The following is a 27,357-nucleotide window of genomic DNA, read 5'->3' on the forward strand; positions in this document are numbered from 1 at the left end:
TTCTGAGAGTTCCTTCCAGTGAGATTGAGACTCCAATTTTTATGCAAGCCTCTAAGCAATACATCAAATTTCTTAACCAGAATTAGGTTTGAGGATGAAGGAGGCCCCAATAAACACACTGAATAACAGGATCAGTTTAACAGCAGCTGAATAATTTTAGGATTACATTAATAATATGTACACCACACATCTCTAAAAGGCATTGCTGTACATTTAATAATGTGAATCTGTCAGAGCATTTATCCTTGCTTCCAGATAACAGAATGTTTCAGGTGTAAAAGACATTTTGCATCATCATTCAAAATCTGCTGTACTCAGACCAGCTACAGCTTCTAAGTTCTTTTTGGAGTCTTTTGCTTTGTTCTAAAACTGCTTCAAAGCTAAAGAAATGTCCCTCTTGAAGAAGAAAGACATTTTCTTCCAAAGTTTTGTGTATAATGTTTAAGTCACTTAATCGGAAAATGTGGAGAACACACACAATTGATGGTAGCATCAATTTCTAGGTCAAGAAAAGACTTCATTCCAGGAGGATGAATAAATCCATTAGACTTCCTCTTTTTCAGCAGAAGTGAAAATGTAAATCCTTACACCTGTAAAGTGGAGACAAAACCATTTCCTTGCTGAAGAGGAACATGCAATTGCTCCTGTCTTGGGTTTGCATCAGCTACCTCTGTAGAAGCTGCCAGAAGTTTCCTCCAATGCCAGCCAGCTCCAGAACAGACCTGCTACTGGCCAAGGCTGAGCTAGTTAGACATGATGGCAACTCCTCTGTGATAACATATTTAAGAAGATTAATATATTTAAGCAGATCTAATTGTGGGCAGAGAAGACAGGAGTGAAAACATGTGTCATGAACAGCTCTGCAGACACAAGGTCAGTGGAGAAGGAAGAGCAGGAGGTGCTTCAGGCACTGGATCTCAGGTTCCCCTGCAGCCCAAGAAGGTCTATGGGAATGCAGACATCCACCTGCTGACCATGGAGGAGACTCCCACCAGAGCAGGTGATGCCCAAACGAGGGCTCTGAACCTGTGGGAAACCCATGCTGGAGCAGGCTCCTGCTAGGACCTGTGGACCCATGGACTGCTGGTGAGGGGAGCCCACACTGGAGCAGGTTTCCTGGTAGGACTGGTGACCCTGAGCTGAAGTAGGCTGTGCCTGAAGGACTATTCCCTGTGGAACAGTAACCCACACTGGAGCAGCTTGTGAGGAATTGCTGCCTGTGGCATGGACTCATGCCGGAGAAGTTCACGGAGAACTGTCTCCTGGGGGAGGGACCCCATGGTGCAGCAGGGGAAGGACTCCTCTCCTTGAGCAGTGGAAGGAACAATGTGTAATGGGACCATAAGCCCCATTCCTTGTCTCCCTGTGCCACTGTGGGGAGGAAGTAGAACTTCCTGGGAGGGAGTGAGGAAGGCAGGGTTGTAGAAAGGTGGTTTTAAGGTCTTATTTTACTTCTCATTCTCCTGCTCTGGTTTTGTTAGTAATAAATTCAATTAATATCTCTAATTTGAGTCTGTTTTGCTCATGAAAAAATCATTCATGAGTAATCTCTCCTGGTCCTTATCTCAGCTCATGAACCCTCCATTATATATTCTCTCCCCTGTCCAGATGCAGAGGAGAATGAGAGAGCAGTTTTGGTGGGTGCCTGGCATCCTTCCAGGATCAGCCCACTACAGTTAGCTAACATGAGCAAAATACTAAGTGCTAAAGCAATTACTGTCCTAGTCACTTAAAGAAAGAAATAACATTTTCTCAGAATATTTTCAAATAGAAGAACAAAGCTCCAGAAAATTGACTGTGGAAAATAATCCTCCACTCCTCCCACTCTCCAACTAGCTAGATTAATTTCTTTATCTTTCACTACAGTAATTTCTATGGCACTGGCAAACTGATTCAGCTACTCAGAAGAAAGAGATTATTTTGGAATAGGAAAATTAAGTATGTAGCAGGTGTTCCAGCAATTTTAATGAATTGCATTCTCCAAAACAATACCATGAAATGAAAAAGTCCTCTTTAATCAGAAACTCCATTAAAAATATGTATATACATTTACCATTAGGAAATAAAGACAGAAGTGCTGCTAAGCAGGCTCAGAGCTGCTCATGCTCTAAAATAAACTAGTTTAAGGATTATATTTATAGATGTAATTTAGAGTCTAATGGGGTCAAAACTGTCTTGACTAGTCTTAGTCCAAATAAGCATAAAAGAGATACAAACACCGGGATTTTTTGAAACGGACCCTCTTCAGAATTCAGAGGTGTCTGCTCCTTGTACACGTGAAGGGGAGAAATAGAGACTTTCAAGGTAATGTTCAGAGCACTTAAGGTCTTGCTCTTTGGTAGCCTTCATTGGGGCTCTCTCTGCACCTATAAACTACAAAAGGAAGAAACTGGAGCCCTCAGTGCCATAATTTACATCCCTAAAACAACTATAGAAAGTGAAGCAAACCAAAGATAAGTAGGATTTATGCCTTGTTTAAACTGGCATCAGTATTTTCTTTCATTACTACCTGAGCATTTTTGTTTAACATTTTGTGGGAGAAGGAAAGGCCTTTATCAAAGCCCACTAGAGTTTTGGATAGAATATTAATTTAAATACATTAATTTCTTTCTCTGCTGGGGCTTTAATTCTCCTTCTTTGGCATTTTTTATCCTCTATCCAGTTGAACCAGGTATTATTGAAAGATTTATAGTTTTTTCCAGAAGAAAATACTAGAGTTAACATAGTAAATCTATTTCAATACCCTTCACGCTGCAACTGTTATGATGTGGAAATATAATTTGTTAAAGCTGAGAAAAGGCAATAGTGGTGTGTTGCAAGCAGCATGGTCCATGGATTGGCCCAAGCACAAGAGTAGGCTGTAGGAGACCTGATTTTGGTGCTGTCAGTCTACCAAGGGACTTTGGTCAAATGATTTTCTTGCTCTTCCTGTAAATAGTTGAAGTTAAAAACACCAAGACTCACCCTAAGTCCTTCATGCCCTTTAACAGAGGACCAAATGTGATAGTTTTAGATATCCCAAAAAGTTATCCACACCTGAAATATCACCTTTTTGTCTGGAGAATCTGAGATAGCAAACATGGTCTCTTTGAATAGCTTTTCATTTAATGTTTTTCTTTGTTGGAGAAACAAGCAACTGGAGAGAACAATCTGTTTCCAAGAAAATAAATAGGACTGATCATCCTGTTTTTCATTCATTTAGTGTTCACATTCATAAAAGCAAACATTCAGGATTAAAACCTGAGTAGTATTTTAATTTAATTTTGAGTTTTTAAATCAGAATTTTCCAGACTTCAATTTTCACTGTGTTTTATACTTTCTGAGAAGACATAAATTACTTTTTTTCCCCTCTTTACATAGAAACTGATATCATCAAGATATAAAGGTTCATCTTCACAGAATCCTGTGTAGTCACATTTACACTTTAAATGCCTCCAAAAGTACTAGTGCCAGGGATCCGAGGTACTTAAAACAACCATTGAAGAGAGTGGAATTTCAGGGTGAAACTGAGAACATGCCAGGTAGATGCCTGAAAAGGTGAATTGAATTCAAGCAACTGCCAGATGCTGAGACTTAGCAGGCACTCACTCCATGTGATAGCATTGCCCCTCCAAAGCCCCTATGCCCCACAGTACGGGGCTGAAGGGCTCAGACCAAATAAATACCAGTCTTGACCCCTGTGTAAAGATCCTGGCAGTGGATCCCATTTGCTCACACCACTCTTCAGAACAGAGGACAGCTTGTTTTCAACAAGGATATATTTTCATTGGAGCTCGGAGTCCTTATTCCCCACAGCACCTCAGAACAAGGACTGAATGTTCCAATTGAACTTCCCTCTTTATTTTCACCGAGGAAATCTCTTGGTGAATTTCTACACTGCTGCTGGCACTGTCAAAGTTAATATTGTATCTGTTTCATGGCTGAATGGAGGGGGCTAGTCTACCTGGATGCCAGACTAGCAGATATAGCCGGGACTATCTGATGCTCCAGGGTACAACTTAAATTTTGCAAAAAGGTACTCTCAGATATACAGCAATCATCATCTTGAAAACACACCCAGCCCAAAGCCCAAGCATTCAACTGGCTCTGTTGCAAATGTTTGAAAAATCTTTTTGTGAGCAATAACTGTAAAAAAAAATCAGAATTCCTTCTGTGAAGGAAAAAAAATTTCAAAATTAATAAATACAACTTGTTGGTTTCACTAGCCTTTTTGAAAAAGCTGCTTTCTAATTCCAGAGAACCTTTAATCCACTAAAGTAAAAGCATATGCTCTATTCTTAGCTGAATATAATTTTGTGGATAGTTATAATTATTTCAACAGAATAAGGAACAATATCAGCCAATATGTACTGTAAGTCAGGCAAGATATTTATTTTGTCAGCAGTTGGAATATATAGCTGCTCGTGTTTGTTACTAGTTCACATTCATCATTACATTTATTTGCTTACAAACTGGTATGAAGTGCTACTGCTCTTTCCAGCCAAATAAATTACAAACTATAGACATCATAAACATTCTACAGAAATATGAAATCCACATGAATGGGACACAAGAACGTGGGGGTGGAGGAGACAGACAAAGGTGCTCACTCTTAAAGATTTAAATCAAATCCTGCTGAGAGAGAGGATCTGAAGGCTTGGAAATCTGTGCTGCCTGTTGTGTACACAGTAACACATCCATCCATTCAGTTTAATATTTGCCAGGGAAATCGCAAAGCCCTCTCAGGCTACAGCAGCATATAATCTCCTTGAATGTTTTCCTGAGCTCCTGACTCCGGAATGCATAGATAAGTGGATCAATGATAGAATTGCACATGATGAGGATGAGGTAGAAGTTAAAGTGGGACATGAAGCACACGCAGTAAGGGTTGTAGGGGCAGGAGATGTAGAAAATCAGGTGTAGGAAAAAAGGAGCCCAGCACACAACAAAAACTCCAATCAGGATGGTGAGAGTGATGGCCCCTTTCATGTTGGCCCCTTGGCGAACAGGGCCAGACCCTGGAAGAACAGCAATCTTTTTTATGTGCATACGAGCCATCATAAACATGTGGACATAGAGAGATGCCATGAGAATGAGCATGGTGAAGAACATGCTGATTAGGCAGATGATAACAACACTGCTGTCAGAGTAAATGATGAACAAAATGCCTGAGACTGTGCAAGCAGCCCAGATGCATGTGATGATGACCCCTACACGCTTCACTGTCATGATATTATGATACTGCAGGGCGTAAAAGATAGTAAAGTACCTGTCCACTGCTATTGAGAGAAGACTGCAAATTGATGCAAGCAAGGAACTGCAAATGACTGAGTCGATGACATTGTCAATGTTTATGGTAAAGCTCTGTGCATCTGTGTCTGTATTGTTTAGCAGCGTGATGACAATGGTTTCTGATCCATTAGATACACTCACTAGCATGTCAGCCACTGCCAAGCTACAGATGAAGAAGTACATGGGTGAATGGAGGTTCTTGTTCTTGGCTATCGCCACAATGACCAAGACGTTCTCCAGCAAGCTGATGATGCCCAGAGTCACAAACACCTCAGGGGATACAAAGAGTTGCTCGTAGCAGCCTCCTGAGGAGTGGCCCTTTGCATTGGGCTCGCTGACTCCCCCGTGCAGTCTGTAGCTGTGGTTCCAGAAATGGTGAGGCTGGAGTGTCCCACGATGCAGGGTGAAATTCATCTTATGGAGATCCCTTTCAGCTTCCTGCTTTTAAAATTCCTGTTCCTTTTGCATTCCTTTGAAAACCTTCTTTGGCTTTTCAGCTTGGAGAAAAAAAGAAAAATAAGCTAGAACCAAGGCAGGCAGCAGTTCAGAGCACTTTGACTACTGTGAAAAAATAAGATTTCAGACCCAGAAGAACTAGTTTGCACCACAGACACAGTTTCTGATCATCATCACATTTACCTTGGTGATCTATGTCACAGTGTCCCAACAGTCTCTATGTTTGTATCAGATTCTCCCATATGGTCAGCTCCTTTTTAGTTCACTGGCAAAAAAGCTGCAAGGCTTTTTTGGTGCTTTCCATTAGAGAGATGTGATGAGAAAATGCCCAAGTGACCGCAGAAGAGCAGGAACTATTTTCAAACTGCAAGCACCAGTCTCTCTGTCAGGCAGTGCATGCTGGCTGCCTGTTTTACCGTGTGTGGAAGAGAAAAATATTCAGGGCACTCTCCGCCTCTGCTTTTCTTTCCAGCCAATGGGACTCAGGAGCTGCAGAAAGTGGAGGGGCTGCTGATTCCTGAGCCTCTGTGAAACATTGCTCGGCACGGCAGAGCAGGTTCAGATGCAGCACAAGTTACTAGTAGCTACAGTAAAGCAGACAAGCTGCCAGAGATTTGTGTCTCTTCTTTAGCTTCTCAGAATAATATTTCAATACTGATTTTCAATTAGCAAAACATACAGAACTACACTAGCAATCTTACAGAATTCTTGCAGCTGAAGAGATAAGTTTTATTTTTCAGATTCTGATTTACTCTTGCCCAGTCTGTGGCAAAAACTGGTTCTGCCTTGTGTGTGTGGCAAAATAAGAGCAGGGGAGGGAGGCAAAAGAATATATATTTCCTCTTGGCCCTCTCTCCCAGATCCCCTCTCCCTTGTTACTTTACTATGCCTTAGCTGGCCATTCCAATATGCGTTGCAAGGTTGAATTATACTCTCTAATAATATTCTAATAATTTTTAAGATATGGATGCAAGATAAGGACCAAAACCAACAAGACTCAAAGTCACAAATGGCTTAATAAACTGTCCTAAATAAAGTAGTTTTTTCCAGGTAATAGACTTCTTAGTAACCTTATTACTGAGAAAGAAAAGATGATGGAGTTCACTGCAGAATCCCTGTCACCATCAAGAATTAAGATACTGGGCAGAAAAAGAAAATTCAATATTTAGAATAGATGAAGGAAATCAGTAGGAGGCAAAGTTGAACCTGTAAGAAATAGAGCTCATACAAAGGCAATGACACAAAATTGTCAATAAATTTCCTAGAAGTTCGTATGGCTCAGGAGCCGGAGAAGCACAGGGATATCCTTGGGCTTACTGAGCATGAGCTGAAAGTCAGATTGTTTGCAGTCTGTCAGAAAAAGGCCTTGAGAAAAAAGAAGAAATTAATGCCAAAGTAACATGAAGAGACATGACATAAGTTGGTTTGCTGTTATATCTTCAAGCATTGCAACTGAGGATTGAAAAACAAGTATGCTGAACAAAGCCTAAAACACAAATGGATTTTAAAGGCTGCAGGAAAGTCAAACTCTGCACCTGAGAATAATGTTTGCAAGGAAGTTATTTGAAAGAACATTTCCAGTGAACTACCAGGAAAGGTCTGTAGATCTCTGTATCTTATGCAAAAGTCTATTTCCTATAACGTGTCTAAATGTTTTCCTCTTCTGTGCCTTATCTGGTTGTCCAGGTTCCCTCACCCCTAGGGTCCAGCCCTGGCTAGCTGTGGCCTTCAGGGGGGAATCTGGACTAGGACAAAGATAAAAGATAAAGGTGCTCTTAACCCTCATGGGACACAGTCCCACAGCTTTAATGTAGAGCCTACACCTTGGAGCCCAGGAGGAGGAAAGAGGGCGAGATCCCCCGTGTGGGGAGTTTTAAGCCCTAGGGAAGTGGGTAAGGAAGGGCGTCTGTTCACCAATGGGGATGGACCCAGAGAGAGGGGAGATACAGGGGGTATCAGGTGAAGGAGGTGCAAAGGTACATGTGGAGGTATAACCAAAAACACCCAGTTCAAAATGAACTAACTACTTAGTGCAATACAACAGCTGGTTTTAAAGTGAACCAGCTAATAAAGGGGTACAGGATGTTGAAATGCATATAGAAGCACAACTGTCTGTATTTAACATCTCAGCATCAGGATGAAGTGTGATTTTATTTTCACATTTGGATTTGCTGTAGACCTATGGATATGAAAATCTATACTGGAAGAAAAGCCTCAGTCAATTTTTTCTGAGCCCTTCTTCAGATAGATTGCTTCATAAGGCTGAAGCATAAACCTCCAAGACAAAAACTTGTGGCTCAGGAAATCCCACATTTATCAGTTTGGAACACATCACTTACCAGAAGCATGCTTGAAATGAAATATTTTGCTGCTGAAAGGGCAAGATTTGTTTTCTTGTCAAGAAAGAAAATTCTGCAAGCCAGAATTTTAAAAGATTTTTTATCTAGTTACTGATCCTCAGGCCACTATACAGTATTCAATAACTCCTGCCACAGACAGGATGTGCACATCCAACCCTTAAAGAACAGAATTACAGAAAAATTATATAAAGACTGACAGGGGAGAACAGCATCTCCCCAGATAGCCTATCTTTTCTACACCTGCATCCAGAAATGTGTAGTCTTATCCATTATCCTAGGGGAGTAGCCACTCAACATCCCTTCTTTCATGAACCTCTCCATGCTGGAAGTACCCATGACACAGGGATCTCTCCCTTCACCTACTGAGGTAGATCTCGATCAGGTGAGCCTTTGCAGAAGAGAGAGGAGCTTCCTTCAGGAGGTACTGCCCCATTTGTTGCAATTATCTGTCTGCCTATTCCCCTCCTGGCTCCTCCCTTTCTCTGCACATTATCTCCATTCTCATCCCAATTTATGTTTTCATTTGCTCCCTTCACCCAGAAGCTATCCAGATGATGCTCCATCTTTGATTTTTTGCTGAATGTGTCATAAAAAAATGTAATATTGGTTATAACAATGGAAAGAAAAGCCTACTTTTTTCCCTACCCACAGCCACCACTCCCCTCCAAATTTCTACTTATGCTTTGCATTCTTGGGGCTCATTTGTTTTAGTGTTTGTCACTTATATTTGTGGGATGACATTTCATGACTGGAAGCAGCAGACTTAAGGTAGCTTAGCAACTTAGATGAAGCACTGAAGAGGTGATGCACCATCAGCCTGCTCTAACTGAAATGTAAAACAAGATATATGAGTGCTTTTTTAAAATGAGAGAAGATGTATGTACATCTAATTTCTTCCATGGTAAAGGAGGGATGCATGTCTCAGGCTGCCATTTAAGAAGAAATAAGCCATATAATGCTAAAGGTGTTCAAAGTATCCTAACTTTCTCATGCCTGAAGACATGTTAATATTTAAATTATCTATTTCAAAGATGATAGGAGTATTGTGTAACAGATACTGCCTAAATTATTTTTTAAATTTTAAATACTAAAGCTGAGACGATATATTTTTTAAAACTGGTGGCTTGCAAGGCTTTCAGCACCATGGAGAACCAGCCACAGTTGCAGAACACTAGAAACTGATAACAGTGATATACTAATATGAGCTCCATCTCTTAAGAGAAATAAGCCATAAAAAAAAAAAATTTGAGCAAAGCCTCCCCTTTCAATAGAACTCCCTTTTGTTCTATGCTGTGTTTGCAGACACTCTTTGATGCCCATCTTCCAGACAAGGTTAGAGTCATCTCCATCTCACAATATTTTTGAGAGATGAATTATCCTCTGGCAGTTGAATTTGAAAGTAAAAAAAAAAGCGTCCACTGAAATCAATGAGCAATCCCAAAAGTGGTACAGTAAGACAGGCAGAAACATGAGCAGGCTGTACAAGTACAATGTGGGAGAACCAGAAAGTACAGGAAGTTCGCCCAGGCCCTTTCTTGCTCAAATGCACAGTGTGTGAGGTCTCTTTGAATCCCATGACCATGTTACTCTAGCACAGAAATAATATTTAGCACTTAGCATCTGCAAGTGGAAAGAGAGGAGTGGCTGTGGGAAGCTGGGTAGAAGGAAGAACCAAAGGAGTAGATTATTAACATTTTATCAGTCTCTTGGCATTGTGTGAGTACGCTGGTACTGTGCAAAAGGTAATGCTGCATTTACATGCACAAGCATAATTCATGGAGGGGTGTGATCACGTGTGCTCAGATCCAGTTATTCTAGGCATTCAAAAACTTATGTCTATAACTACAGTAAAAACTGTAGTATATTTTAGCATGCCTATTTTGAAATTTAAAGAAAAGAGCAAGGTATTTAAACTTGGGAAGCTTCTATGAGGTTTTAGTCTGCATCACCTCTCTATGTTACAGCAGCAGAAAATTCCACCCAACACTCAAAATACTCACCACAAATTATTAAAAGAATGCAATGTACTTCTTCCTCCTACCCACAGGTGTTTTTGGAACAAACATTTCTTTGATTCTTTCTAGTTCATTAAATTAGCCTCTGAAGAATATGAGGCTTTTCTGCAAGAGGAAACTGAGTCCTGGCTGATTTATTACAACAGAAGGGTTGTGTACTTAGTGGGCACTGTTCAAGATATATAATTTATGTCTGAAGGGGCTTACATACATACACACATACTGTTACTGAAAAATATTATTTTAACCATTACTGAATGTTCTGCATATATGTAAAAAATAAAATCTTGCATATATGTATACATATTCATATTCTATATCTGCACAGTGGATTTTCATGGTTTTGATTCATTTTGGTAGCTCCTCTAAGCACTCTTTTTCTTGGTAGAGATATTGAAGCAGTCCTGGACAGAGTCTGCAGGGAGTGCTTAAACTATTTGTGAATTGTTTTCCTCCAAAAGACTTTTTTTAAGCAACTAGAAATCCCAGAGTCATAATGTAGTATAAGACAAAAAGCAGATGCACCTAATGGTGTGACAAGTGAGTGAGTCAGCCAGCAGCAGTGTCAGGACAGGACTAGATGAAAGGACAACCCTAAGAGTAATTCCCTGAGGTAAGTGCATCGTCACTGACACACAATCCAAAATTGTCATTATTTTCCCTGAGAACTGGTCACAGAATGGAAAAGTACGAAATGTCTAGACTTTTAAAGTGTTGCAGTGTGTCTACAGTGATTTGATTTCCTAGTAACCTCTGATAATCATCAGCATATGGTAAGAATACCCCCTTTCATCTTGTGACAACTGTTGTTCCTCCTTTGAAGATTGCTGGTACTTTAAAATGTCTGAGTTACAAGATTATATTGATAATGAAGCTGATCCTCTGGAAAGCAGAAATATTTTATTTTCAAAGCTCTTGTAGTAAAGTCTTCTAAAAATTCAGGGGCATGAACCAATTCCTGTTTTTTAATTATCTGTGATTTTTATTGTGATTTTTGAATTATCTGTGATCCTGTTTTTGAATTGTTTTGAGTTATCTGTGTCATAACTGAGAAATTCTAGCCCTCACTGAAGGGTTATTTGTAGTAAAATTAGGAAGAGTCTCCTTTCCTTGTTTTTCAGGTATGCCCTATAAATTATTTTCTTCTCTACTGGTGACATACAGACTTTACGTCTTCCTATGACAGAGGGTGATGACTTTCTGCCATAACAGACTCATGAAAACAAAAGGTTGAATGTATATATGAGAGCAGTGCAATAAATTAAATAGAGTAGCTCATGTCTTTATGGTGTTCAAAACTCCACATTGTCTTTTTTTTTTTAAAAAAAAGAGCAGAAAGGAGAGAAGGTAGCCATAGTAGAAGAGTTTTGAATCACCTTGATGGCTGAGAGATCAACCTGGACTAGGAGATGCTTTTACTTCAACAGACAAGATGGGACTGGTGGCAGTCAAAATCCCAAAAGTGAGTTAAACATTGGTAAGGGCTCAGGAACAGTCTTCGGAACTGTTGATGAAGGTATATCACCTTTGAGAAGTGACCAAGAAAAGCTCCAGGGTTCTCAGGCTGGACTGAAATTCTTTAATGTGTTAGTAATATCTTATCTGTCTTTGTACAATAAAGAGTATTTGTTGAAGTCAACCATTTAATTGAGACACTAGAGAGTTGTTTGAAACGTTTGAGAGTTAAACAGGGAAAAACAAAGTACCAAAGGATTTTCACATGCCTTATGTCAGATTTTTCAGTGACAAAGGGAGTCTGCAGCTGTGTAAACTAGGATGTCAAATGGTTTTTGGGCAGATTCACCCAGTTATTTCCCTACCCCAGAGTGAATCTTACTGTGGCGCTGTGTGAGCAAGAGAGATGAGATTTCTTCCTCATATCTGCAAGAATGAGGCAGAAAACTGTACACGTGAGATGCAAGGGAAACAAAGCCAATTGAAATGCATGTTACATTTCCTTCCCAGTTAAGGAAAACTGAAAGCAAAGCTAAAATCCCTCCAAGGATTAGGACAAACATATATTAATATGCCAGCATGAGACACCTTAGAATACTGTGAATTGCTGCAGATAACTAAAAAATCGTTAAAAGAAGAACTTGAAAATGTTAAAAAATTATTCAGGTAAAGAAAACCACAGAAAAATTAGGAAACCTGCAAAAAATGTCCGAGGAACCAAAAGGATTTATCATCACTCTGGGAAGCCTTTATTAGCTCACTCAAAATTTGCATGGCAGATAACTACATCCTGGGAAGAGCTGACTTATTCAGATTTCCTTCTGAGAAAACCAACAATTTCCACCAATTATTGCCGATAGTATTACACAGAACTTCTTTAGCAAGTTATTTTAAGAACAATACATTGGGTTTTTTTCTGATTGTCTTTAAACTCAGATACACAAAGTATATTTAAATCATATTGTGTGTTTTCAAAAAAATTTGGTTTCATCCTCCTTTCTTTAATAAATTAAATTCAGAGCTTCTTTGAAAGACATCAAAAAAGCATCTTTTTTCTCTGCCTTTATAATTTTAGAAAATGCTTTTTGAGACAGAAGGAGAATAGTAAAACAGAGGAGTGAACCAGTTTATTTGTGCTACTAAATCTGTATGATTTATCACATGCTTAGTGACAGATTAATTCAGTTATACTGCCTCATGTCTAGAAGTACAAAGAATGAGAAAAGTTGCAACACTGCCTTAAACAAAGCCATAGTTTCCTTATGACAACTCTTCAGCAAAATGGACTACCTCTGTTTACTTCAGATTATAATGAGACATAGCTGGAAGAGCAGCTGAGATCCTCTGTGAAACCCACAAAGGTGAAAATCAGAGAAGGAAAGCTGATCTAACTTCAGCTGGGAAGCAACTAACAGAAAAAGCACAGCCTTCCCCATTAAGTTTTCTGAATGTAGATATATGTGTGAGTTTCATCTATTGGGAAGTGCAACACTGCTAAGTCCTGAAAGATTTTCACTTTAAAATAGCTCTTACAAGCATCTCTGTAAATTATTAGCTAGCAATATGAAAAGGATTTTCTGCAACAAAGTATAAACAGCTCCTTGTGAGCTTCATCACCTTTTTTCCTACCTCTCCTAGTATAAAATCCACACAAATGATAGTTAGCAAGGTCACAAAAACTCAAGCAAGTGATTTTCTGCATTAAAGGGATTAAAATCACTCTGAGGCAGAAGAGAGTAGTTTTCTGTCTCTGAGTCATGGAAGACATGTAATTGCATTTCAATTAATTTGAAATGGGGAGAGAAGAGAAATAAGGGTGAAGTACTACAGGTCTGTTTTAACTATTAGGTATGGCAATGGGCTCCCATTGCTTGCTGTATGACAGTGCCTAAGTATTTTGTATTAAACAAAAAAAGCAGTTTAAAGGCCAGTGATGTTTTATTTCAGGTGAATTCTCTCATATAAAATATGTATTATTTTCTTTACATCTTTCACTACCTCCCGGAGACAATTTTCCATACATAGTGGCATAGAATTAATGAAAACAGCAAGTTGAAATCTTCCTAATGCTTTTCAAAAGTCAATGGCATGAAGGAAAATTTGTTTAAAGGTATGATAAAGGTTTAAACTTTCTGAAGATTCTGTTGCTGTCTGCAGATCATGTATCTGCAGAATTAGCAGTCTGTCCCTCTTAATCATAGGATTTCACCTCAAGTGTTTGATACATTTATTTGAAGGATTCAAATGAGCATGGAACCCCACTGTCCTAGACACCAGGAAAAATACAACCTATTCCTCAAAGAATAATTATCACCTCGGAGTGGATTGAGGTCTGTATGGAAGAGTAATCTCTTCATGGCCTCTACAATCTTGACCTAAATGACAAATTCATAATGAACTTAGTCTCACAAAATAATCAATGTTGTGCGGTTTTCATTATTCCTATTAATTCAAAGCATTTTCTAAGACTAGAGGCCAACTTCAATCAAAATTTTAAAAGACAAGCCATTTAAGGTAAAGGTCAAACTTCATGAGAGGCTTAGCTCTGTAGAGGTTTTCATTCATTGCACCATGTGACATTTTCTACCCTACACAGAGTTTCCAAGCCAGCACTGCAGGGGTCAATGGCCGATACAATTAGCAAGCTACATTTCGGGACAAGTTTTTTGAAAAAAATATACTACTTTTATAATGCTACCAAAGTCTCATTAATATTCTAGTTTAACTTGTGGGGGTTTATTAATTTCTTTTGTGCTTTCTAGCCCAAGGAATCTCCTCTCTTCAGTCTTTGTATGGTAGGTTTTTTATCTTTGGCCTGGGTTATTCAGATTACTTCTTAACATTCAGGGAATAAATACCATTTACCTTTTCATGTCTGCATTCCATTCATTTGCTGTTTTGAAATGAATTAAAAGTGGTGGTCAGACTTAGTACCTTATGGCTGGATAGAGACATCAGCATTTCTTACTCTCCCCTTGCTACATTCCTGCAAGAGTTTTCCATTCTCCTCTTATTTCATACACAGTAGAGATTATAACTTTGTCTAATTCTACCTGACTTTCCCAATCAAGCTGAGGCGTTTTCTGGAACTTATTAGAACATTTGCTTTTAAACCTTCTTTTGGATCATATCCTTTTCTGAAATAGCAGTTCAGTTCCCTATGTTCTTCTCAGGGTTTTGGAAGTTTATTCTAAAAAATATAAAGGAAAAAAAATACCATAAAAGTTCATTTTTTATTTTATTCTCAAAATTAAAGCTCAGAAACTTTTTAATTATATCATTTTTAGAAACTAAGTATCTTCTGTTGAATATATTGGTAAAACAATATATGATAAATATGTTGTGAATGTATAAATCTTTTGTCGTTCCTCAGTTGTGGGAGCTCTTTTGAAATCAATAGCAAAATTTTTACTAATTCATTTGACACCTTTCTCTCTTAGCTATAACTATCCCACGTCTGTTTTTGTCAGCCATCTTTCAAAACAAAAAAGACAGAGAAGTGTATGTTTCTATGCAATTTGCCAAATAAGTGAGAAACCAGTAAACTATCCTTAGTGACAAAGACTATAATTATTCCCTTTTTTACAAAATCATCAATTTACAGTGAACAAGACAAACTTTTGCCAGATATAGCATTATGTTCTTCAAAGCAACAGAGAATAAATGAACAGAAATTATGTGTCCTAAGAAGCTATTCTACTTTATGTAAAGAGCGTGTGGATGAAGGTTGGGAGGAATATACCAATTCAACTAATGTGCAAATCACTCCCTTCAAACCTTCTCTTGGCATAAAGCTGGAATTCTGCACATGAAACAGAAGCTTTTGTTTGTATGAAGTTCAGCTTCTGTTTGCCAAAGTAAGAGTTTTCTTAACTTTTTATTGAACTGATTTAATAGAATTCTTTTTAACCTCTTTGTCACAGGTAAAGTGGGATCTTCAAAGTTTATTAGAGGAGCCCTCCCATGGAGTCATGAGGTGCATAAAGGACCTCCTTGCTTTCTAAGCTCCTTCTCAGAGAGGATCCTGGGGGGCAGTTGGATCCAGTGTTAAGCACAGTCTTTGTCAAAAGCTTAAGTAACTTTGTCCCATAGGATTAAAGATGGCAAATGAGATATATTTATATAAAATGAATTATTTTTTATGAAAAATGATTAGACAAAAGATCTTAATCAGAATTATTTCCTACCCATTAAAAAAGCTAAAACTAATAGTAGTGTAAAATACAGTATAGTGCACTTTATAAAAGCAAATATATTAAAGCAATTATATTAAAGCTAACAAAAAGGAACAATTATTAGGTAGAGATCGATGTAACTCACCACTTCAAAGCCTATAGTCAGATTTCTTTCACTCGACCTTGAGGAGTGTCCTTGGGAGGCACCCTCACTTTAAGCGAGGGAACATCATACTCACACTCCAAGAATGAACACGTTAAAGGAACCTACAGTATGAAAACAGACTGGACTTTGGTAGTGTAAAGTGGCTCACTGCCAGTCCTATGTCTCCAGGTCAGCTTGGCAGCTTATGGCAGCACCTATCAGGATATTAACTGGGGGCTGGTGAGCCAGGCTGGTTTTAGCAAATTCAGCACCAAAAGCAGCACATGGGAGCCCGATCTCAGCCCACCACTAAAAGTTCAAAATAGGGCATTGTTGGACGTATTTGCCCACATTCCAAGGGCAAGGAGTCCTGCTAGACTCTCCTACCACAAGTGCAGATAATGCAAAAAAATATATTAAATTATTCAAGATGGATTAATATAATTTCATAAAGTATTTTTGTTCCCTAAAAAATCCTACCTCAAATAAGTGAAAATTATCCATGAAACTAAAGAAGTATAATTAGTGAATCCAGTAAAAAATATTTTGTAGCAAAAAAAGTGCTTTTAAGTATGTTTTCATTCCCCATATCAAAATTTTCTGAGTAAAATTTAGCAAATTTTATTCTAAAATAATGAATTTTGAAAAAACCCTGTTTCTTCTTCATCCTCTTCTTCTTCTTCATCTTGTTTTGGGAAATCCCAGTTCTTTTCCTTAATGGTCTGAAATTCTGGTTCAGCAAATACAGCCACCAAATCCTCATGATTAGTGACTATATTACTTTTAGCTGATCAGGAAAAGTAGCATATTATACCTGTATGTAAGTATTTCTTTAAATTGCCTGTCTGAGTGTGTAAACTTAATGTATAAAATATATATTTGGGGGCATTAGCAGATGTTTCTGAAATCAGACACATCAGCTAAGCCAGGTATCACCTCTTAAAGAAAGGAAACTGATCCACTGTGGTTGTGCTTCACTAGACAGTGACAGGAGACCCATCCACCAGGAACATGTCATCTGCAACAGCAAGTAGAGCAAAAAGCTGCACATAAAGCAATAGAAAGACACCATTGTTTTTTGCTGGCTGGGCACTCACAGAATGCACTGAATGCTCTCTTTTTCTCTTCTAAAGTACATGGATTCTAAAGACAGGCAAAATAACTGGTTATGACTCAGAAAAGATGGTTTAAGTAATGAGTTGATCTGTCTCAAAATTAATTCCCAAACAAAATATGCTATGGGGTTTTGTTCAGTAATTTCTCTGCTAAGTGCCACCACACACAAGTACATATTCCTGTTCCAGGAATGGATGTAGAGTACAGGGACTGGGGGAAAAGGAAAAAGTAAAATGTATGACAGAATCACAGATTCCTCTGAGCTGGAAGGGCCCAAAGAATGATGGTGCCCAACACTTAAGTGAATGACCCATACAGGGATCACACTTACAACCTTGATGTTATCAGAATTGTGCTTTAACCAACTGAGCAAACAAACCCCCAGCTACTACAAGGAGAATAATTTCAAATAGTCAAGCATTTCAATTATTTTCAGCCCGTGTGTTGCAATGGAGAATACACAGGTGTACCTGTACCTGGGCACATCTCCCACAGGGACACCCATGGCCAGTGCTGGAGGAAGAGCAGAGCACACCCTCCAGCTGTGGCTTAGCTGCCATTGCATAACCATGCACTGAGGTGTGCCTGGTGTGATCCCACCTGTGAAGCTGCATCACTTGTGGCTTCTCCCTGAGAGGAGCTGCCCCTCTGGGATACCCCTCTGGAGTACCACTGCTCCTGGCTGAGCAGGGGCTGTTGCAGAGCCCTTCTGTTGGAGCTGCTCACCCTGTCTTGGCCATTAGTGATGCTGTGGGGACCTTGGAGATGTAGGGCCTTGCGCAGTGTTTCTGCTTACCCTGCTCACATCTTGTCAGTTATCACAGTTGGCACTGTGATTCCGGGTCTAGTCCAGCCAAGCAAAGCGTATAAAGAGATGGGAATGAAGGAGTTGCCAAAAAACTTAATTTTAATGGTGGTAAAATAACCACCAACAGACACAGAGACCACATGATCTGAGGGACAGCAGCCGAAAACCTCAGGGCGTGGCTAACTTAATTTATAATGGAAGTTAAGTTACGTAACTAATGTAACTAACTTAATGTATAAGATTACCTGAGGGCAAGGATCCAATCCTGAATGAAGGACAGTGACATGGCCTATTATGGAATGGTCCTATTAGATACCTACTCCCATGGTTACATTCTTCTCACCATAACTAAACTAGATATCTCCTTTTCAGTATCCTGCTTTCCACAGTCTTAAGTTGAAGTCTCCTGCATAAGCCACTAAGGCTAGTTTGGTTGCCAAAGTCAATCACTGTGGTGTGAGGTTCAGGCTCCTGGTGGGTCTTTGTGTTGCCCTGAAGTTTTCATCTTTCAGGAAACCCTCCCATGCACTGTGCTGGAGCACTTTTACGTGGTTTGTGCTGCTCTACTCTGCCATGCTGCAATGTGGTGATATCTAGAGCTGAAGCTGGCTATTCTGCAATACTCCTCCTCCTCATACAAAATGATCAGTCTATAATCCTTTCTTCCTGCATGCCCTCCTGTTAGAGGTTTAAGAAGTAAGGTTTTTTGTGTCTTTCTCCTCTCTGTGAATAAACTTCAACTACATCTTTAATACCAATGTTTAGACCCTAACTAGACATTGTATGACCATGACCTTTTGTCTGGGGAAAACTTTGTGCTGCACAAGATTTTGTATGTCAGGCTACAAGACTTCTGTATCAGTACCACAGTGTTGCTGACAGGTAAAGGCATTGTAAAAGAAAGGACTTATGAAATATGGTTTAGACCCTGATACTCTAGCTAAGTTAGAAGTAGCTTGTAAATTCTCATAAAGAAAAACTATAAGAATGAACATGACAACCTATTCTTGGGGAGAAAAATAAGTCTACACCTGCATAAACAAGGGATCTGTCCCTTGAGAATCAGTGAAGAAAATATGTAAACATATCTAGCGAGAGAAAATTTGATTGGCATATACAGTAACCCTTACTGACCAATGAACTGTTTCACTATATTGCTGACCAATTAGGTTTAACACAGTGCTTTCAAATATTTCCTATAAATACGATCTTTGTGAATAAAGAAATGGCTTTTCCACATGAGAAAACTGAATCCCATCTGCTTGTTTATTACTCCACAGAACAATGAAACAGGAGCCAAGAGACTTTTCCAAGCTGATGCAAAGGCAATCTAATTCAAAGCCCCCTGAACAAAAGAAAAAGGAAAAAAAAGAAGGAAAAAAAAAAAAAAAAGAGGAAGGAAAAAAAAAGAAAATAAAAATAATATCAATATCTCCTTCTACTCAGCTGCTAGAAGAGGATTAAAAAGCACACAGCAACAAGCAACTATTCTTGATCCATTTTCACTAAAAAGGCGTAATGTTGAACTACCTTTTACCACTTCCTAATCAAGTTTTTCCAGTCATCACAATTTTTTTCTTCTGCTGCACTTACCTGAAAAAGGATGTGTCTTAATACAGGGTATTTAAATAGCTGTTCTAGACATTTTCCTGAAAGTCAAGTACCAAAGAATTTAATGAGAAAATTTTCAAGTTAGAATTAAGTAAAGCTTCTTAAATTAAAGTATTGCATGGTTTGCTGATCATTAAAATATTTGTTTTATTAAGCCGAAGATAGATTGTTGATATTGTAAAAGCTCTAAATAACCTGTTCAGGTTAATGAATTCCGGACGTGGCAGAGAGAAATAAACTGGAGCTGAGATAAACCATTAAACTGATGAAATGATTCCTAGATTCATAATTTATTGAAACAAAAATGAAACATTGTTTTGCTTTTTTAACACAGACATGACCAGACGTAATTGATACAGACGTCAATGACCAAACATGAGCAAATGCTATTGAATTTGTTACAGAATTTTCCTTGTGATAATGTTCAACTAAATAACTCCAGAATAATTGCAGTGTCAATAACTCTTACTCTGGCAGTGTGTGCAGTGCACAAAAAAGGCAGGATGATTTTGAACTTCACCACAACACAGCAAATGTGTAACTTTTCATTACATCAACCAGTTGACGTGCTTATAGGTGATTACTATATAAAAAATGTAGAGTTCTCTACGATGATCAATAAAAATGGTGCTCATTGGCAGATCTTGCCACTACTCTATCACCCATAGATGATCTTTGTTCATTGTTCCAACTGGGAAAACCTGTAGGAAAAAACATGTAAAATCTGTGAAAATGAAGACAAATTCTCTTGTAGTTGACAATAAGAGCAGTGTAGCATAAGAGTAGACTCTATCTCTCTTTCCAAGACCCATGATAGTGTTCACAGCACAGTTCTTGAGAGAGAGGGGAAAAGAGAAGTATTGACAAGCTGGGAGTCACCCTTTCAAGGTTTCATGTATGTTTTGATGCCTTTATATAAGAGATGTTGATAGCCTCCATTGCTTTACTTGAGGTTGGACAGAAACCCTGAGTTTACTCCCCCGAGGAGCCACAGAGTAAGAAGGAATTCTCAGGCATTTTCAGTTCTCTCTGTGCACACAAATCATCCCTGACAGACAACTCTCCAGCCACCATTCAGACAGCTGGTTGTGGTTGACTCTCTATTCTTATGCAGGAATTCTATTCTCATGGTGGTTCTGCTGCCGTATTACATTTGCCTATGGGTTTTATATGCCTCATTATCTATTCGTCTTTAGTTAATTCAATTTTTCCTTGCAGGTCATGTTTTCTGGACCTCTGGTCATTCTCACTGCTGTTCTCTGGACTTTCTCGGGCTGGTCTGTGTCTCTTTTGAACCATGAGTCAGTAAGGTTAATGGAATTAGATTTACACTATTGCATGACTGCTGCTTAGTTCTCTGAGCTTGTTTTGCTAATCCTGTTACATTATCCTACATTATTAAAAACTATATGAAAGGTTTGCCTAAGAATCTTACGTATAATTTTTGTTTGTTTGTATGGTAGATACTTTTCATAATGTTTAGAAATTATCTACAATGATAACAAGCAATAGCCATTCATTAAAAAAAATCAGGAAGCGTTTGGATGGTTATTTTTGTAGCTGCAAATTCAATAGTTAGCAGAAAAGGTTAATTAATCACTTTTCATGCACTTTCATTTCAGAATCCAGGAAAACAGAAACAAGGTCCTGACTTCTGTGCTTTTCATCCATGTATGCCAACAGAAACAGAATTATTCTCAATATATTTCCTCAAGTCTCTCCTTCCAGGTCCCACAGAGCTAGCAATTGTAAATATTTTTCTGCCAAACTCTAGCTGTTGGCCTAGTCCCTGGTAGCAGTAATTTGCATATTACTGAGTTCCACACCCATAGCAGGTCAGGAGTTCTCATATCAGGAAAAAACCACCTATTTTCCAAAGTTAGTTTTGCCTTATACAATAGGATTCACATATGTCACAGGTCTGGATGATTCTCACTCAAAATGTAGAGCTCTTTGTTTTCTTTGCAAACACCACTGTGTTTCGAAGACTTTATATAGCAGAGTTTTCCTTTAACTAAAGAAAAATTACAGATTTTTTTTCTGATTTCAAGTAGGAGTTATAAGCCCTTGTGCAGCTATCAATTTGTTGAAGCACATTTTATGTGTGATTACAACAGGAGAGAATTCATTTTGTGAATTACTCCCTGCTATTTAAAGGAATCAAATTATTGTTTTGCACAATTGAAATAATGTAAAAAGATATTTTTTTGTCCAGACTTCCTCAAAGATCCTCTGTCCAGACTTCCTCAAAGGTCCTCAGTTTTAAAATAGTGTGTCCCTGCTTTTTCTTGTATTCTTTATAGTTTGCAGTTGCCTAAAGTCTGTCTACTTCACGTGGGAATCTCAGTAAAAAAGGATTAAACACAACCAAGAATAATTGCAGATTGTTTTTTGCTTTTGTTTTTCTTTTAAGCATTACTATTATAGAAGCAGGATGGTCATGCGCAAAACCAGGTTCTATGTCAGCTGGCACGGATAAAATAAAGATCATCTCACTTTGGAGAGCTTCTTTCCAAACAGACACGCTAACTGCTGGTGGGTGCTGCTGACAAGGAGTAGCACTGGACAGAACAGCACAAATGATGTTGCAGAGCAGCACGAGGGTACAGTGAGGTCTACACTGGATGACACAGACCCTTTTCTACAGGTTTTCTTTCTTCTCTGCTCCTGCTATGGATAAGCACCACTTCAAACTCAAACAGCAGCTGGCTGCTGCCCAGCATCGCTCTGGCTTTAAAGCTGTTTTTCCCCAGAGATGATGTAAAGGGAAAGAAATAGTAATATGTGTTAGTGACAGCACAGTGCTACATTAGAAAGAGGAAAAAAAGTTATGTTTCCTGGTAGTCTGCTCCTCCAAACCATAGCAACATCTTCTCCCCCTCCTCTGATGTATCTTCAAAGAATGGATGTTTTCTATCACCTTGATATAGTATTCGACATTCCTGACATATGCTGCACTATTCTAGATACCATCATGCTGCACATGCCTGCATTTCCCAAATATAGGCTCAGATAAAGAAAGATTTTAAGCAGGAGAAATGTTAAGTTCTTGATGTTTTGTTTTATTAAGTAGGTGTTCCTGCAGTTTGATAGGTCCTCTACAAGAGATTTCCCATACTGAAAAAATGTTTCTTTTGTCTCTCCATCTTTCCTCCCAAGGCTGAGTACAGAATTTCCAGCTAACCTAACTTCTCAGTTTAATGGCTTTAAATGTTTAAGTAAACCAGAGAATGATGGTATTTTTATATTCTTATTGGCTGACATACTTCAAGGAGAGAAATATCCCCATCCTCTTCGTAGAGTCAGTTTTATAGGGCAGCACAGCTCAATTGTCATCAGGAAAATAATAGAGGCACTGATTCTCTTCTTCACTATTCATTGTTAACTTTATTTCTTTGTGCTTGCAGTTCTTATAACACATAATGAAGGCTGAACGTTGCCCTAAGGAAAAAGCAGAAAGAGAATCAGATATTCTTCAAAAGGAATTATGCTCATTAATGAGAACATTTACTATCTTAAATATCTGTTGAGAATTTGAGACCGAGATGTATCTTCACACCCTTCAAGAGAGAAAACATTTCATGTTCGCATTTGTTTATTAGCATATTAATAAAGAGATGTCAGGCCATTTTTTTCCCCTTTAGTTCACAATGAGAATTTTCAGAGTGCTTGGAAAATGGGAACTAGGTGCTTTTGGGCAAAATTTTGGAAATAATGAGCTCACTCCCATAATAGAAGCAGTTTATTTTGTCTCAGTTCTGCCAAATATAATGTTATGGATTCAGTTCCTTCTTTTTCTGTGGTTAATTAAAGATTTGTCCAAGTTTTACCTACAAAACCTCAAATTGAAGACATTTCTGGGGGGTAAGCTCTAAGACAGCAAGGTAAGCTTCCCCAGCCTTACCTCACACTAATGTGCAAACATGCACAAACACAGGCACACACATATTGGCAAAAAGATTCAGTGTTTCTTATGCCTTAATACAGTTGGAACTCCTTTGCCATTTTAATGCCAGTCAGATATAGCTGCTGGTACTTGTAAACTGGACAGGTCATACAAGCTTCAAATAACTTTAAGGCAATAGATACAGGCACTGAAGGTGAACCCACCAACCCCTTGGGAAACTCAATTTACTTTATTTCATGCTGCCCTTGGCAAAGAGAAAGAGAAGCTACAACACAGAGTTGATAACTCATTCAAATATTTGTTATGGGTGAATAAAAGAGAAAACCAACAGGAGGGAAACATTAATACTTTACATTCACCAGATTCAGCGTCTAGTAACTACTGAAATCAACAGCTTGTGTTCCAGTTTCCATTTGAAGCATATTGCTTTGGCATTGCAAGAGTCACTGAATTATAAACTGCTATTAGTTATGTTCCTACATATTCAGTAATTAAAACCATACCTGCAAATATGCATAAGTATTCTCTGGAGACAACTGAAGCACTAATGAAGGGTTATTTTCATTTTAGCTGCATTTTGGTAGCTAGAGATAAAAAACTGTAGCCCGCAGCACAAGCTGCAGCACAGAAATATCTGACTCCCAGTCAGGTTTTCTTTCCTCATGCTCTCATGTGCAAGCAAAGAAACACCCAATACAGGTTTTTGGGAATCTAAAACAGAGCCAAAATGCATTCTAGTGGTGTTATGAAGTTATGTCATGGTGGCTTTTTTTTATTGTTAATGCATATAATAACTCAATTAATCTATGTCTGTCCTAGATTTATTATTATTGTTCCCTTAAAGGTCTTATACCTACACTTATGTAAACCTATAATATGAAAATTTGCAATGCAGCTGTGAGCACCTCTATGGTAAGAGTTTTTTGATTTCCAAGAAGCATGAACCTTATTCCCAGTATCTTCCACAGTAACACATAATATCACCAGGACAAAAGTGAGCAGAACTGAAGAATTGTGTTTATTATTTGTGAGTAAAGTATCAGGGAAATTACTTTAGTGCTGCAGTTCAGTGCAAGGAAGAAAATTGCAACAGGTAGAATTTTCAGGGAGGTCTAGGAACTGGTTTCTAGCTACTGCATACTTGGAAGGTTTAAAGTCTCTATAAGGTGCCAAGCCAAATTGTGCAGTCTTGCTGAGGCTTTTCCTTTTTTTGAAATGGGTAGGTGCAAGCATAAAACAAAGCATGCACTCTTTTTTTTTTGTCATAATGGGTTAATCCATTGCTGATCTATTAAAACTCAATATGTATTTGTTAAAATTTGTAGAATAGCGTGCTCCAAAATTCAACATACAGAGAAGCTGTCAAGAAGAGAGCCTAAATTCTGTTTGTGTTCATGTGTCTAATATCACCCAAAAGCTAAGTGAAAACCAAACCAGACAAACAAAAAAACCAAAGATAACGAGAATAAATGCAAATTCAAACCAATGCAGAATACTGGATCTGGGGATGCATGTGGAGCTTGGGCCACCTGAATGTAGCCATAATTGCACAGTTCCATGAAAGGGGGCATATATGTCAGACAAGAGGTGAGGAAATACAAGTGATTTAAATAGGAATGCTGCTGCATGTTCCATTTCAGAACCTGAGACTTGTCATACAATGCAGTGGATCACCAGAAGTAATGTAGTGAAAAAGCCTTGAAGAAATCTATTTTCTACAGTGTTCAACAACCTTCTCCATTTTCTCTAGCTGTCAAATCTTTTAGACTCTTTCTGCATTTAATTAAAATACAGGGGAACAGTCAAATGGGAGGATTTTCCTTAAGTGTAAATGAAAAGACTAATACTATATATCACTATGGTGCAAATGGAAAAGTATACAGAAAATTAAGAGCAGATGTTAGCACTTACGTATCCAATAACAGGCACATTTGCTGCAAAACATGTGCATCTCCTCCCAGTGTGCCCAACTCTTCCTTCTCCAGTCAAAATTCAGGGAGCTAAACAAAACCTAACCTTAAAACCCTTTGATATTCAAACTCCTAAAAAACAGGTTTATTTTTATTTTGGGAACCTGTTAGAGGTGTCAGAATGCAAGTTCAAGGAGTGAAAGACATTTACTCCTTTGTATTAACTCTGTCTCCTTGTTTGCTTAAACAAACACACGCACAAATAAGCCCCCCAAAAAGCCCACCCCAACTATAATGAAGCCTGATTACTTGAACAAATGTTTTGATTGCTGTTTAGCTGACTACCTTAATAGGTTATAAAGTTTATTATGTAGATGCAAGAAGGTTTTTCTCTATGCTGCAGTCTGAAACCCTGGACTTATATATTTTCCAGTCTCACTGTATAACAACCCCCTGATGCTTCCCCAAGGAACTCACTGGTTGCAGTTTTGAGCACTCCAACATATTTGCCTATTTAACATATTTCAGCTGATCCTTGGCTTCTGTAAATCAGCCAAATTCCACCATCTCTGGAATTACTCTGACACCAATGTTGCATGGTTACATGGGTTGGCTTTCACGTCCTATAAAAAGAAAAATAGAACTGAGAAATAGTGTGGAGACTTGCAATATCAACCTTTTAAGCCTTCACAATGAAATATGTAATTCTCAGGGGTGGCATTGACAGTCCTGAGCTGCTTGTGTTTATTTAGACAAAGAAGTCCAGGAATGTGACAGCTATGTCAGGATTGTGAGAACAGCAGTTATAGAGGTCACACTCAAAATTTCCTGTGAGTGAGGATAGATTTTAATTCTCATGTGCTTGCCTAAGATGATGAATTATTCGTAAAATGTCTTTGTGCTTCTTTTTAATCAGCTTTGGTGCTGCTTTTTAAAAGTCTTTTTATTGTTTTCTAATTTTTGCCTAATTTAAGTATATGAGAAGAAATGCTACACGTGTATCCTCATAGCATCTGTCAGCACTGCAACTCTAGGGAGAAGAACTTGTAGTTATGCATCTCCAGTAGATTCTAATGTGCCATAATTTTCATCAGCCTTTATTTGAGCTTGATCTTCAGGGGCATTACATTTGCCTTCCATAAAAAACTGATTAAAGGGCTTAGAAAGCTACTCTGTACTTGCCAGAGACTTCCCACCAGCACTGCTGTGGGTGCTCCTCTCTCCTTGCTCACTCACAGCCTCCCCCAAGCCCCTGAGGCCAGGGCACTCTTCCTGTGCTCCATGGGCGTGAGTCAGCAAGCTGCTCATTGCATCCAGTCACACCGGCTGGGCTCTGGAAGCCCTGGAAAACAGAGTTCAGTAAACGGTAGCGAGAATTAATTCATGCTCTGGAATAAAACACCTTTTTTTTTTTTCACTGGAGCACTGAAGGAGCTCACAACATTGTACTTGTAAGGAAGGCTAAGAGGTTACAGAATCCCACAGTATATTTGCTGTCATATAAGAGAAGGTTTATATAACCCTGCAGACATGTTGTAAATCACAGAGCCAAGCTGGGAGATGAGCTGGCAAGGTCTGCCAAACAGCTGGACAGACACTGAAGCTGAGAAAGCTCAAACTTCTACCTGTAAAAGGTTACATTTTTGATGGGCTATCTGTCACAAATATATGGAAGAGGTAGATTAGTACATCAAAATGAAGGTTTTCCTTGTCTCAAAAAGAGCAACTGAGAATTTAATCATTAACTTGAAGGAAGCCATATTAAATTTTATGGAGAATTTTCAGCAGCACACACTCTGAAGACTCTAACCTGTTTTTGCATACAAATTTTGGACATTATGTTGGAATTCTTACTGCAGATAAAAATATTCACCAATTCAGAAAGATAGTGAAAAATAGTTATTAACAAAATAATCCACTAAAATATATAAGCACTTTTGAAATGTTTGGAGCTTTGAATTGGAAAAACCCATCTAATTTATGAGATATTACAGCATCTTTGGTATCTTCAGGCTCTGACAAATGGATTCTCTCATGAGTCTGGTCTTCATGAACACTGTTGTTGATAACTTGAGCTAACTCTATCTATTTTGCAGAAGTGAGCTAACTTACTCTTTCTGATGCATTT

At 38.4% G+C, this 27,357-nt stretch overlaps 1 protein-coding gene and 1 long non-coding RNA gene across 2 annotated transcripts in view; both read right to left on the reverse strand.

The window, feature by feature from the left end:
• LOC136365611 (uncharacterized) overlaps positions 1–27,357 on the reverse strand; it is a 671,431-nt gene that overhangs the window by 209,949 nt on the left and 434,125 nt on the right. The gene's annotated exons all lie outside the window — the stretch shown is intronic.
• On the reverse strand, positions 4,563–5,884 carry MC4R (melanocortin 4 receptor). The gene has a single exon (XM_066330120.1). It carries the CDS (start codon positions 5,683–5,685, stop codon positions 4,690–4,692), a length of 996 nt encoding a protein of 331 aa, XP_066186217.1. The 5' UTR covers positions 5,686–5,884; the 3' UTR covers positions 4,563–4,689.

The sequence above is a fragment of the Sylvia atricapilla genome, chromosome 1 (genome assembly GCF_009819655.1).
Source record: "Sylvia atricapilla isolate bSylAtr1 chromosome 1, bSylAtr1.pri, whole genome shotgun sequence".
NCBI classification, from domain to species: Eukaryota; Metazoa; Chordata; class Aves; order Passeriformes; family Sylviidae; genus Sylvia; species Sylvia atricapilla.

Coding starts and splice junctions, on each gene's coding strand:
- MC4R (XM_066330120.1), bottom strand. CDS start 5,685: ATGAATTTCACCCTGCATCGTGGGACACTCCAGCCTCACCATTTCTGG.